Source organism: Drosophila simulans, chromosome 4 (genome assembly GCF_016746395.2).
Source record: "Drosophila simulans strain w501 chromosome 4, Prin_Dsim_3.1, whole genome shotgun sequence".
Lineage (NCBI taxonomy): Eukaryota > Metazoa > Arthropoda > Insecta > Diptera > Drosophilidae > Drosophila > Drosophila simulans.
The window spans coordinates 977,293-991,947 of record NC_052524.2 but is presented as its reverse complement, the minus strand read 5'-3'; the positions used below and the strand labels follow the sequence as shown (position 1 = coordinate 991,947).

General features: G+C 36.3%; 1 protein-coding gene across 1 annotated transcript; it reads right to left on the bottom strand.

The window, feature by feature from the left end:
• Positions 1 to 33: 33 nt before the first annotated feature.
• Positions 34 to 11,412, bottom strand: LOC6724740 (apolipophorins). The gene is made up of 8 exons (XM_016180733.3): positions 11,217 to 11,412; positions 11,030 to 11,129; positions 10,342 to 10,371; positions 3,123 to 10,288; positions 2,847 to 3,067; positions 671 to 2,789; positions 494 to 614; positions 34 to 440 (listed from the first exon to the last, which is right to left on the bottom strand). The coding sequence occupies exons 2-8, from the start codon at positions 11,103 to 11,105 to the stop codon at positions 118 to 120; spliced, it is 10,056 nt and encodes a 3,351-aa protein (XP_016037425.1). The 5' UTR covers positions 11,106 to 11,129; positions 11,217 to 11,412; the 3' UTR covers positions 34 to 117.
• Between the last annotated feature and the right edge of the window lie 3,243 nt (positions 11,413 to 14,655).

Sequence of the window (14,655 nt, the reverse complement as noted above, 5' to 3'; positions counted from 1 at the left end):
TTCCGATACCTTTCCTTCAATAAAAAAATTTCGTGATATTAAGTTTTTATTAATTTTTCGTTTTACTTAGTTTTAAGAAAAAGATTTTTCCTCACAAAGGAATTCGATAAGACATGTTTAGACAGATTTTGGCTTTTTGGTCGCAACAAATGTTGATGACTTAATGACGCACTTATGTTGTCCGTACAATCCATGAATCGGAAGACAGCGACAGTCACTGACGATTTCAGTCTTAAAGAGAGTATCTGCCAGCGATGCTGTAATCTGATTCAACATTTTCTTTTGGTCTGAAGCTTTTAACTTTTCAAAGTTTTGTGTAGCAAACACCCAGCCACCGTTATTAAGGACAAAGTCAATGCCCATGTCATTATCGAACTGCAGTTTCGTTCGTTTTTTGCCATCTTTTCCATCTACAGTAGCCACCAATCGAGAGTTGAAGCCTAAAATACAAGAAGGTTATTATGAACTTATAAGTATAAATACAACTTCGTACCAATTAGTTTTTCGCTTAACACTCCTTCTAATGAGAGCCCCTTTACTGGTGCAATAAGATGAAGAAGCGCACCATCAAACCTAGTGATGGACCCAGTTAACTGAGTTCGAACAAATTTCCACTAAAAATAAAAAAATGTTTTTTTTAATATTTCTAAGCTAGAAAAACTTGGCTTACCCAATTTTTATATTCTAAAGAATCACTTCGCACACCGATAATGCTTTTTGCCGCTCCAGCGCGGAAGGGATAATCTAAAGCCAATTGGAACGCCTTTTCATCCGCTTGGGGTGCAATTCCCTTTAATATTTCTTTTAAAGAATTGTAAATATCTAAAATTCGTTTTTCAGTTATAATTTGCTCCACACAATTGTCACAGAAGCTCTTTATTCCAGCCAGCTTAACATCAGCAACGTTTCCCTTGTAGTTAATTTTGCCACCATCACTTGTGAGTAGAGCGGGATATCGTTTGGATTCCTCAAAAACAATCACTCCGACTTGTACATCTGAAAACCCACGGCTTCTTAATGATTCACGAATATCATTGATGGCCGGCGCTATTAAATTAGACAGCACTACGGGTGTTACATTGATATCAACGACAAATACAACGTCAACCTTGTTGTTTGGTAACTTAACAGTAAACTCATCTCCAAAGTCGTGCTGTCCAGCAGGTCCTGCGCACTTTATGCAACGCGGTGGTAATAGCACCCACTTATTAATCTGCTTTACTGCCGAACCGTAAGCTAAAGCAAACGTGCACGCAGTGGCCTCCTTTTCCTTTTCAGCTACCTTTGCAAGTGCAATATCACATGCCTTGCGGTAAGGTCTCGAATCCAAGTTAATGAAATTGAAAGCCAGAGTCGATTCAATACCGAACAGTTCACTACACACTTCGTCTCTTTTGGAGCTTTTAAACTGGTCATTGTCAAATTCAATTGCTGTGCATTTTCCTACTCCATAGTCGTTGCCTAGGGCGGCCGAATTTTCGGTTACGGTACCATCGATTCGCAAGAAGTCATCATATGGTTCTGCGTTGCCGTTGCCGAGAAGCCCTCTGGTTTTGCTTGTGTAAAATCCGTTTACGTTGATGTGGCAAACCTTCAGGTCTGAAGTACATTCTATGCCTACTCCGTACTCAGAATATAAGTGAATAGTGTAAAATCGGCGCCACGCGTGAAGACCAGACAAGTGTTGTGGGTATTCAACTAGGTTTCCATTCAGCTTTAGGGCAAGGTTGTCGGCTACTTCGAAATAGCTACCCTCCCGATCTATAAGCATAATGCTCTTAAGTTTTCCATTTGTAAGCTGGCCAATTATTGTAAAGTTATTGTCAACACTGTCCTGGGCGAGAATATATTTGCAGTTACCAGGATACGCGAAATTCAGGCCGTCGAAAGTGAATAAATGCTTCCCATCGACGACATGGCCTCGTAGTTCGAAGTCGTTAAAGAATATCCATGAGTATAATAGTTTTTTGTTGAATACGACATCCCAATTCTCATTTAATATATAGTTTAAGATACTGGAACGGAATGAAAGTATGCTTGGAAGAACAGCCAATGAGTCAAAAGAATGCGTTAGAGAACCAATCCAAGATTGAAAATCAATTACATGATCCGATGACCCTGGATAAGTGCTTCTAATCGAGACCCAAATGGAACGAACGGCCTTTATTAAAAGCTTACCAAGTTCTTCGATGTATTTTTCATCATCAATATGTTCTTGCTTTAGTTTAGCGATTAAGTAATCGTGGAGTTTTTGTAGAAACTCGGAAGTCTCTGGAGTCTGTGGTAAAATGTTTATCTGATCAAATAGACTATTTGTTAACTCTGTTGCCTTTTCAAGAAGTTTCAGAACTTTAACTTTGTCATTAAACTCATTACGAATACTTTCAAATGACGGAAAGCTTGCGACATATTGCTTGAATTCATGGGCTACACCTTCAGCGGCATTAACCACAATTTTAATGAGTTCCTGAGCAGCGTCGTTTATAGGTTTTACAATTTCAGCAATAGCTTTTCCATAGTTTTTCAGAGCTGGTCCATATTTCTCAAGCGCAGAGAGAATATCTTTAAATGTCTTTGTACAAACCCTGATAATCTCTGTTTGGAGCGTACTTATTAGTTTCTGTATAGTTATAACTAATTCTTCCCAGGCCTTAAGAAGGGAATCCTTCCAAAGGGCTTGCAATTTATCATATATATCAACGATGGACTTCTGAGCCTTTCCCAATATTTCTGATATCGCCTTGTTTATGTCATCAAGAATACCGGCTATTTTTGCAAATAGGGTGCGTCTAAAAAAGGGAATGGATCTATTTTAACGAAAATGTTATATTGAATCATTTACTCACATGCCATCAATAATCGGTGCAATTGATTGATCAGCCTCAAGCTCTTGAACAATATCGTTTTTATAATCGAGCAATTTCCCCTTCAGTTTGGAAAAATCTGGTCCAGCTTCTTTAGCCAATTTAACAATTTTATCCGTAACTTGACGAGATTTTTCAAAGCGTTTCTTGATATTTTCGGAAATATATTCAGTATCTTTATTTATTTCCGATTCAACAATATGCTGTAAAAAATATATATATCATAAATAGCAACAAATTTAACTTAATATATCTTACCCAGAAACCATTTAGGTTGTCTTCATTTATAAAGTAATTTGTTTGTAAAAAGTTAGTTGCATCTAATGCCACTCGGCCATTAAATAATTGTTTCCCACTTCCATTAACATCTACTTTAAATTCCTTGCCCAGTTTAAGTTCTGCATTGCCATCGATGAAATCTTGACGCTTCAGTATAATCTTTGCAGAATTAGGTTGAACCTCCGATATAATTTCAATTGGATTTCTATCAAGAATTTGGACCTTTGTGTTAAGCTTTGCATAACGGTTTTGCTTAGAAAAGTCTCCGACTATATAAATGATATGTTTATTGGATTCAGATAAAGAGATTTCAAATTTTTCCTTATTCAAAAACGAAATCGCCTTAACATCGATTTCGCCGTTATTTAATTCCAAGCCAATGTTATACTCATGGGCTTCAATATCCACTGCAGCGTTACTATTAATTTGGTACTGAATCTGAAGACCAGCAGACTTAACAGTTGTAATATATGCAATATTGAAACCATTTTGAGAACGGGAGTTGCGCAATTCACTGTTTCCAACCACTTTTTGTTCCGGCAGTCGGAAAATATCAAATATTACTTCAGCGCTTGCGATCTGTTGATTCACGTCTCCATTCAATTTTCCAGAAATACTTAATGGACGAATAGTTGGATGTTCAAATTTAAGTTTCCCGTTAGCGTTGAATGCAACGCGTTCTGTGCCCGTTACATCTACAATAGCAGAAAAGCGAGCAACGTCGTCAGGCCTTTGCAACTTGTCAATAAAGAATGAAGCTGTTTGCTCGTAGCGGCCAAAAAGGCTTCCATCTGCCGGTATTTTCTGAGTAGTTTCAAACAAAATTTGACGTTTCGGGAGTGCTAATTTAATTGTGGACGACGTGGGCTGAACGTTGGCTGTAAATTGATACTTGAAATTATTTCCTGTTATAATGAAGCTATCTAAATGGTACTGATAATTAAGACCTTGGCGTGTATTCTGAGACTTTAATTCAAACTCGTATGGATATCCAAAATCTCTCAGGTCAACAATAATAAGTGTGGTATGTTCCACAGCGTCCAGTTTTTGCTCATCAATGCTCACAATTGATTGTACTATTATATTTGTACACTGTCTCTTTTCTTCACAAACGGAAAACTTGGTGTTAAATTCCTTGTTTGTGATTTTTAAAGTGCCTAATCCGTTTTTCGATCCCAAATTACCCATAAAAGTGTAAGAGAAACCAACTTCCCTATCAGTACCAAAATCAAAGTGTTGCCGGGTCAGCTTAAAATTGCCATTGTGCGCCTTTCCTTGATACTGCACTTTGCCTTGTCCATCGATAATAGTTTTGTTTAGTTCTTTTTTAAGAGCATAAGTGGCTGTACCTGAGAAAATTATGCCATCTACATTCTTGAGTTGAATTTTAATGTTCTTATTTTGAGCTCGTGCTTCAAGTTCGTAACCATCGAGCTTTAATTTCTTCGAGCTCCAGTTGACAATTATATAAAACTCATCAATACTGACGTATGAAGCTTCACTATTTATTTTAATGTCCAAATCAGCCAAATTAAGAATTTCAAAGATTACCTTTCCTTTTCGGTCTCCTAAGAGTTCAGCAATGCTCGTTATGATAATAGGCTTTTCTTTCAACAGATCTAAACGAATATCAACACCTTTTTTGTGGGCCGAATGATAAAATGTAGTGTCTAATCCGTATGACTTGTCAGTCTGTTTGAATTGTGCAGTGACTACATATGTCGAATCATCCAAAGGTTTAAGAGTGTGAATATTAACTTTGATGTCTTTTACAGAATCAAAGCTGGAATCTATACCATATGCTATGTCTACTTTCTCGGCTCCATAACCTAATGAAGCATCCATTTTTACGTATTGTGCTCCGTACTGTGCGTTAAGTACATACGTTTGTTTACCGGTAAGGTCACCATCTTTTATATTGCCTGTTTGTTTCCGATGATATTTACCATTGAAACTCAATGGAGACTCCATATTGTTAGTTTGAGCTTCAAAATCATAGGTCCCATCATTTGCCGTCCCGTTCCATACTGTATTGACACGAGCATATTGCCCTAGACTGGTTTTAGAATCCAGGAAGAATTCAGCATTGTATGCAGCGTTTTCATTTCCGATTAAAGACTTTAGTACCTTTCCATGGCTCTTTATTTCTAAGGACTTCAAGTTGGATTTCGGAATTTCAATATTAGCCTGAAGCCCATATTCAAGTGCTTGATTATTGTTGTAGTTTCCATTTGCACTTACAGAAAAAATCTCACCGTACTTACTTGTGATACTAATCACGGCATGCTGGGCACTGTAATCTCCTAAGGCAACAGCGATCTCAAAAGGTTGGGGCAGTGGATTTCCATAGCCCTTAATGCTAAAATCTATGTTCTTAGCATCGCCGTTTGGTTGCTGCTTAATTTGATAGCTTATCTCCGACTTATCTCCATTAAATGCCGTGTAGACTAAATTAGTGTTCGCAGAAAATTCTTTCGTTTTTGTGTTGAGCCGATCAAGCTTTCCCTTTAGTGCAATTGAGCGTTTTTTATTACTGCCAAAAGGTGTATCACTAAGCTGAGCGTCAATGTTGCCTTGAGATAAACCACTTTTTGCATTTGTGGAAAACTTGCGATTGATACTGCCGTCGATGACTCGACCATCGGGAGCGTTAAATATAAAGGTACCTTGTATTTCCCCATTTCCTCGCAATTCGCCTTTTAAACTTCCATTAGCCTCGAAAGCAACTATTTTGTCGTTTGCCTCACCAATGTTTTTAGTGGAGAATTTTAACTTTTCTATAGTGTTTTCAGACCTCAAGTGCAATTTCTTTTTTCCATCAAGAGTAAGGGAAGCATCGATATCGTACTTCGGAGACTGTATGTGGAATTTAGATTCTATTTCTAGTTTGTGCTTCGGTTCAGTCTTCAGAGTGTCAAAACTGGCTGTAAAGTCACCCTTGCCATTTTTGGCTACACGAAACTCTCCTTTGGCAGTTAATTGATTTTTGACAATTAGATTAAGTTTAGCAAAGGATATTTTATCTTGCGGATGTTGAGTCTCGCTGGTTAGTTTAATGAGCTCTGCAGTGTCTCGGCTAATCCTGAAGTCGCTGTTGGTTTTGTCAGGTGTGCCGATTACTTTAAGTATCCATTGAGTAGCTTTGTCCTTACCGCTAATTTGAACATTGCCTTGAATATTAATATTAACGTCTTGGGCCGAGTAACGTTGTCCAATTTCTCCTTTTGCTGATAGTAATGTTCCCCAACTAGTTACTATAGAGTTATCGACAACATAGACGTTTCCGTTAAAATCACACTTAGATATAACATCTATAGACTGCTTGTTAATCTTTGCACTTGCCTCCAGGGAATAATCCTGTGTGTGTCGCTGATTACTTTCGTATTTAACGATTATGGAGCCAATTTTTTGCTCACGTGAAATTTCCACATCGAGATCCAATTTATTTACATCAAAATTTGACATAATTTTTATTCCTCCGACCTGCTTTTTTTTATACTGAATTTCTACATTTTCCACAAGTTTGCCTGCGCGAGGAGAGCTGGAATCGCCATGTTTTTGGAAATTAAAACTACCATCACTGTCAATGGACCATGCAGCTGCTTTCCCGTTAGTTTTCAGGGCATACGACTGGTCAGCTATTGCTAAATGTATTGAACTTCCGTAAATATTTTCGGGAGAATGTTCATCATTTATAAAGAAACCAGCCTCATACAGACCACTTTCCAATTTTAAATTTTCTTTTATTAAGAAGGTCTGGTGATCTGAAGAAATTCGAAGCTCAGAGGTTAATGAATTTGACCCAACATCCGACCACCCGTTTACTGCTACGTGGGCGTTATTAGCATTTGACACTTGGAAGTTTTCAAAATGATACCTTTCAATATTATTACTGTTTTTTTGTACAACTATTTTTCCGTCAGCGTGGTAACCATTTATGGTTTTTGAGATTCCATTATTGTCTTGGATTTCAATTAATGGCTTATATTCATTTCCGTTTTTGCTAAAACCAATTTTACTTTTTTTTATTTCTTTGTCTTGTTCGTATTGACCATATACCACCAATTCATTCTTGTCGTTGTTTATTCCAGCTTCCACTGCAAAGTGGCATAAAGAGTTATCAAAGGATAATCTACTAAATATCTTAGGCTTATTTCCGAGCTCATATACAACAGTTGTATCGTGAGAAACTTTGGATCCAGGAGTGGAATAATCTAATTTCCACTTTTGGGAGAAAGCTTCCTGTGTGTGAATTCCTTTGAATGTAAATTTTCGTTCAGTCCTTAAGTAAACGGCAAAATTAAATGGTCTAGATAAATGAAATTTATCCGAAACAGAAAGTCCTCTCTCTGCAACTTTGCCGTTTCCAGCTTGAATTTCACTTAAGCTTGTGGAACTCTTAATGCAAATATTTAATCCAACAAGTTCCAATTGATTAAAGCATATCTCACTAGGTTGAGAATTCTTATTTTTTTTGGTACCCTTTAGGGCAATTGCCTTTTGTTTGTCTTGTTCGGCTACATATAGTTCTGTGTCAACACTAAAATTAATAAGCTCAAGTTTTTCGCGTGGTAGCTCAAGGTCAACGTTAAAGCCCTCTCCATCGCTAATAACAGCTACAGTAATATCGCTACCGGTGGCGGAATGGGCTGACGAAACCACGCGGACTCCAGTGGATAGTACTTGTGCATTAAAGCCTATCTGAAGGTGAGCATTAATATCGACACTCGGAACAAACTTTAGTCTATACTTAGCCTTTTGCCAGTTTTGTTCTAAAATTGCATTAATATCAAGACTGACTGCAAGATCAACTTTGGTAGCTGCAAAACCTTGGGCTACAAGCTCCAAAGGTACTCCAATACTAGTTGGATAGGCTAGGTCAGTATCAAGGAATAAGTGGTGACTGGAAAATTGCTTTTCAAACGAAGATAGTTCCTGTTTTGCTTTTTCGAAAGAAGTTGAGAAGTAGTTTATAATGTCATCTAGAGAACTTGGTATGTTGTCGCCTAGGCTCAAAAATGCCAATTCCGAACCAAACAGTTTTAATGACACATCTAAATTGAGATCTTGCACATTTTTGACTCCATACATTTTATACTTTTTCGAAATTTTAGAAACGTCGTCAACAATTGATCGTCGGGCTCGGCCACCAGCAGCAACACCATTATTGCCAACTTCAATGAGCTTAACAATTTCGTCAAAATCTTTGTTTACTAATCCTTTCGGCCCTAAATAGTATTCCAGGACGTCTTCAACATTTTCTTGTCGGACGCTTGCCTCAAATACATTGTAGTTCGTGCCAAAAATTTCAGTTGTTACATTGATACGAGATGATCGTGGCAAGAATCCATGTTGCGAATATATTAATTGGTAATCAGTGCTGGCGCCAACGCCGAGGGATTCAAGTTTATAGGAAACCTCATTATTAAAACTATATCGTCTGTAGTCAACGGGAAATGTTTTTGTAACCCTAATGTTAGCCAAATGGTATTTTTGCTGCTCGCGGCTGACGTCTGTAGAGTCTCGGATAGCTTTTAAATTAGATGAAATAAATCCTCCAACCTGGTTAACAGTTTCGGAATTAACTATTTCCGAAATTTGATTAGCAACCTCTGCGTTAGGGCATGAAATCGCGGACAAATAAGCTTCAATGCGTAACTCTGAATCTTCGTTACGATTCTTAAGAAGTTCCAAGGATTTAGATTGCAAGGTTTCTTCGCATTTAACTGTGGAAAAAGCGTGCAAGGCTGCGACACGTATGCGGTTGGAGCGTCCTGTGGAAGCGCACTCACTTAGTGCAGCAACCGTATTGCCACTTAAACTCTTTGCATTTCCAAGTCCCTTTAAAATGTACACAATGCGCTCTTCTTCCCGTTTAGTATTTGGCTTACAGTGTTTAAGACCATCAGAAAACTTTTTAGATATGGCATCAATTTCCGGTCCTTGGCAATAATTTTTTAAACAATATTTAGCAACTAAACTACCCACAGCTATATATAGTTCTTTAGGCGCGTTAGGTAAGAGCTGAGAAGCCGCTTGATTGAGGGTCTCTTTGTCAACACTTTTGACTAAGTTTAAGGACAGTATTGCAAGTACTTTCTCCTTGTCATCAAATTTAGAAAGCTGTTTTAATATAACTCTAGCTGATTCTGCTGTACTGGCACGAAATAATCCATCCAAATATACCTTGCGGGCTAAGACTTTGTTTGGATGTGGAAACGCAGCCAGTTCTAATAAAGTCTCACTATCAGATTGGCGTAGCAACCTAATAAACTCAACAAACTTTTTTGCAGTTTCTTTTTTCACATAGTCGTCGGTTGAATCTACAAGATCAGATAGAGTCGTTTTAAGGGCGTTAATATTTTTGGAGGTATAGGTTTCTGGTCTCTGAAATATTAAGCTTCTGACAGTAGAACCAGTTCCTGGTGAGTTGGCCTTGGTACCGCTTGGATTTTTCAGTTTTAATATTGTGACTACTTTTGCACTGATATCAGAGTTTCCTTTACTATTTCCAATAAACTTGTATGTTTCTGTCAGCTGAACATTTTCAATTAGGTGGTTTACAATCCTGGACTCCTTAATATAGTTTGCCTGCAACAGCAGACTAGACGTAATGCCAGCTCGTTCGTTGACTCTGCCGGATACCAAGCCACTGTTTATCTGCTCGCGATGCGAACAGCTGTTTAAGTTCCGCGCCTTCGTAATTATATTCGCGTTACCCACTTTCGATGTTGATGTATGTGTAGGGCACACGCCGAATACGTCAACCTCATGTTCCGCTTCTATTCCCGATTGGAGCAATGATACAACTGCACGCTTAATATTCAAAGAGTAGTCCAAGTCGCTGGAGTCTGAGCAAATTTGTGGCTCTAAAATTCCACTTACCAGGGTAAACCGAACTGGCTTCTGAATGCTATTCAATATCTTTTTCTCCACAGACTCTTTTGTATTAGTTACCTTAACGGAACTTAACTGTAATGTATACCCACAGTTTCCTTTCGCAAAAATTTTTGCAGATCCGGATACTTTAAGACTTGTATCATCTGAGTCGTTGAGAACGTCGCTACTCGCTCCAATAGTTAAAATACTGTCGAAGGAATAGTCATAGTAGTTGCCGGGTATGTACTTCAAAAGTCCATTGTCAGCTATGATATATAATTGTTTAGTATATAAATACATACTTTTTTGTATTACTTACATTTCGGACATCCTAGATTGCAATCGTTTTCTAAAATTAAAAAGAAAATGTTTGTATAGAATGAATTAAGGAAAAGTAATCCCCAACTCGGCAAATAAATATTCGTATTCGACGGAAAATTAAATGTATACACGGTAACCCCACTAGAAGCAATTTTAAAAATTTGGGTTTCCACCTTTACCGCTTAAGTTTTAATAGTGCAAGGTCCTCTATTCTTATCTTCGTATAAATAATTTGATTGATAGGACTCAAACGATTTTTATGAATTATATTAATTTTTCTACGGAACTATTGGCAAAAGAACTTCTCATCTAGTCGTTTTTAACAATTTACTGAAAAAGAATCCGGTTGGACGTTGCGGCTTAACTGGCTAAAAAAGCATTTGTAAAACTTCGAATTTTTATTTGTATTCCGAATCCTAAAAATTTTGACTTTTTTGGAGCAAATGTGGAGTTTTTGTATTTTAATCAATTTAATTTATAAGGCGCTGTCAATATAATATAAAAAGTGGACTTTGTAAAGCAGAGAAAATCATACATAATTTTTCAAGTCCTGTCAAAGATGTTACATATGTTTTTAAAAGCTTGGCTCATTTATTTTTTGTTTAGTTTATAAAATCTATTTTATTCAATAAAAATTCGATTCGATATCAATAAATTATAATTTAAATTATTCAATTAGCACTTACCAGCATTTACAGCAATCGTTAAAAGCACAGACGCTAGGACTCCAATCAGAGCGATATTATATTTCATCCTAGCCATTACGCTGGGCCCCTTAGGGATAGCCTGGGAATAGCCAATGCCACAATTTGTATCACATTTTTATTTTACTATATGTATTTTTACAAAATGTGTAAAAATATTTATTTTTACCTTTACCAACACTGGTCCAATTTCACTTCGTATATACTTCTTAGATTGGGAAACACACAGACCATCCGCGATTAAACCGATTCGAATACAATGAACGTTGTCTACGAATTAAGACGGATTACGTGAAAACACTCACTTTAAATACCTCGAACAAATCAAGAACCCACACATCTCCAATTGTGCCACATAGTATTTAAGTGTATGTCTTGTAAATATACACATACAGCGGCACAAGTAAAGATGAGGACACATTGTGAGAGACATGCATGTCAATGATTCTTTATCACCAGCGATGGGTGCTCAGGCCAAAGCCGAGTACTTAATATTATCTCATTATAATCGGACTTCGACATACTCGACCCTAGCTTAGTACCTTTACCTACTCTCAATTATTTTCATCTAATACATAAGACGAAAATAAAATAAATAATAATTAAATTTAAATATAATTAAATAAAAATGTATCGCTTTGCGATACGTGTCCAACTACCAATGGCTTATATATATAAATTTAATTTTCTAATAATCTTAAAAAATGTATAACACGCTATTGTACCGTTTTCCGTCTATCAGCTACATTTTATCGATATATCAATGGAAATTGACCAGAAAAATAACATGAAAAGAAACTCGAAACACTTTTTAAAGTGTGGGCGTGACAATGAGCGACGGAAAAACTTTTTTGGCAAGTCGATTGATTTTAAAAGACTGATAACAAAAATGCAAAAAATATTTCAAAAGTGTGGGCACGATTTGGGAAGAAACCCTGATCAAGCATATATATATGTATATACTTTACAGGGTCGTTTACGCTTGCTTCTTCTTCTCCCACTAGCCCTATTATACCGAATTTTAAACATTTTAATTTACCCTATAACCTAAAAGTAGCAAGCTGATATTTATATATGCAAATAAGCAACCTAGTTGTAACTCTTAAGCGATTATGTTTTATGTGCAGGTATTTAGAAATTCTATGTAACAATTGTTAACATTCCAAATTTCATGTATATACATTTGCAGATATGGTGGTCACTAGCAATTCATGTTTGCACACATATCTGTGTTAAACACTTTTATGCCCTTTTTTCATATAGATGAAAGTAAGCTTTCAAATGCAAACATAAGTTTATATATGTACATATATTTATTTGATTTCGAACAGATGTATAATAAATGTTTATATGAGAGTTCGTTCATGAATTGCAGTTAACGACTGATAAGAAACTTTAATCTTTAATTAAAAGTTGCTGGAAAGCAAAACGCTGCTCGATAAGCGCGCAAAATGACAGCCTGCGTGATCGGACAGAAAAAATTACAGTTCGAAAGAAGTTTACTTTTGTATTGTTCCAGGTTAGTAAATAAATCATCGTAAACGGAAGTCCACTTTATGAAGATGATTACTAATAGTGTGATGTGACCACAGTGTGGGACCACTGTTTAGAAGCGTAGAATGGTATATTAGCTACGATTGTCTGATTACAACCATTTAATCCTTTTTTAACCATTAAAAAGCTAAATTACCGTGCCCACAGTTTCTGAGAAGCTCCCGTTGCGGAATTGAGCTCTACGGCCGTACATACATATGTGCCGAGGTATATGTGATTCCAAGTCAGCTTCCTTTAAAAATTACATCTTTATTCATGATAGATTTTCAATTTTCTTATATTACTTGGGTAAAAAGGTATTTAATTTATTAATAATTATTTTGGCTCCTAACTATGTGGCTCTTTAGAAATCGGTCATTCCCATCCTTTACAATACTCCTCCCGAAGCTTAATTTCTCTTCGATTGGGCCAAACAATTTGACGATTGGTGTATTCAAAAATATTGATATAGTGTGATGGTACTTTTTTTTGAACAATTCTGGTTTGCAATCATTTTTCTATTAACGAGGAACTTTATTCAATGAAATTAATATTTATTTTCAGACTTTCAAGGTATTTAATGTAAATTTCTTACTAAACAGGGAATTTTATTCTCGACTTTGGCAAACAATATGATGTAGGATTTACAACACTATTATCATTTAAGCTGAACCAATACGAAATTTCACAAAAACTTGAATTGAGAAAAGCCGCACCAGACTTAATAATTCCTTTGTCGGGGAAAAGAACGAAAATGCAATTTCGGATGATATATATCTGAGATTTATTCCATAATTTTAACTTATAAATATTTATAACAGTAGGCGAGTGAGCGAATTTAGCGCAAGCCACCTACATAACAGTTAGCTGGTTTTGTTGGGACCAAAGGAAATTTTATTCAAATTCGTAGTTCAAAATTTCATAAGGGGCTTATCAATTATTGATCTGTATGTGGTGGAGTCGATATCGCCGTCTGTTTGGCCATCCGTCCGTTTCTACGCAAACGTTTCTCAGAATTTATACCTGAATGAAACTTTCCCGTGACATAGCTATAGTCGAGTTCCCCGACAATCAGATATCCGTTACTCAAAGGCCGGAAGATTGAAATATTTTCTTATTTATCTGGCATATCGATTAAAAATTCAAATAAAAAATTAATTATAAGTGTGGTCGTGACAGATTGGAGCGGTGGCGTTGGGGTACATCGCTAGAAAGCGGCAAAATAAATGTTAAACTCCATGCAAATAAAATCATTTCTCAAAAGTGTGGGCGTGGGAGGTTTAGTAAACCGATAAAAATTAGAGAAACGTATAATAAAAAAAAAATGAAAACATTTTTCAAAAGTATGGGTGTAGCAATTTTTGTGTGCTTTGTACATCTGCGCTAGAATGGGCTTGGAATCAAACTTGGTCTGCGCCTATAACTTTCTAGCCTATAGTTCCTGAAATCTGGATGCTTACACGGACGGACATACAGACGGACACTTTAAGACACATCTTCTATAAGTGTGTACGTGTTCGATTGTTTGTTGAAGGGACTATACCTGCTAAGATCAGCAAAATATACACGTTTCCCACTTATGATTAGTTCGATTCTTGGAATTAGGTTAGAGGTGGAGAAACATTCATGTTGGTGGACATCGATGTTTTAGAAGTTTGTGGCGAAAAACATCGATGTTATTAAAAGAATAAAAAAAATTATCTTTTTAAATTTAAGATATATAAATAAAAATACATAATAATATAGTTTTATCACACGGTTTAAAGTTTATGTAATAATATTTTATTTAAAGTCCTTCGGCATGAAACCTGTTTATCCTTTAATCATTGTCTCAATCAAACATTTAGTTTTCTCAATACCCTTCATTGACTTCTAGTCCTCCTATAGTCATTAGGGTTATTTTCTTTGATTGCCGTTTAAGCAAAACTACATATGTAAGTTTTATAAGGATTTAGCTTCAATATCTCGCGTGTGTCTATGATCTTATTAGCTTTTGAAATATAAAGCGATCGTGCGAAGTGAGTACTACATATTTAATAACTCCGAATACGAGCCTGTGCGACTATAACGTTTTT

Bases quoted from the DNA above. Each gene is read 5' to 3' on its own strand.
- LOC6724740 (XM_016180733.3), bottom strand. From the start codon at position 11,105: ATGGCTAGGATGAAATATAATATCGCTCTGATTGGAGTCCTAGCGTCT. The intron at 10,372-11,029 runs GTAAGTGCTAAT...TTTTAATTTTAG, and splicing joins AACGATTGCTGTAAATGCTG to AAAACGATTGCAATCTAGGA. The intron at 10,289-10,341 runs GTAAGTAATACA...TATATATCATAG, and splicing joins CAATCTAGGATGTCCGAAAT to CTGACAATGGACTTTTGAAG.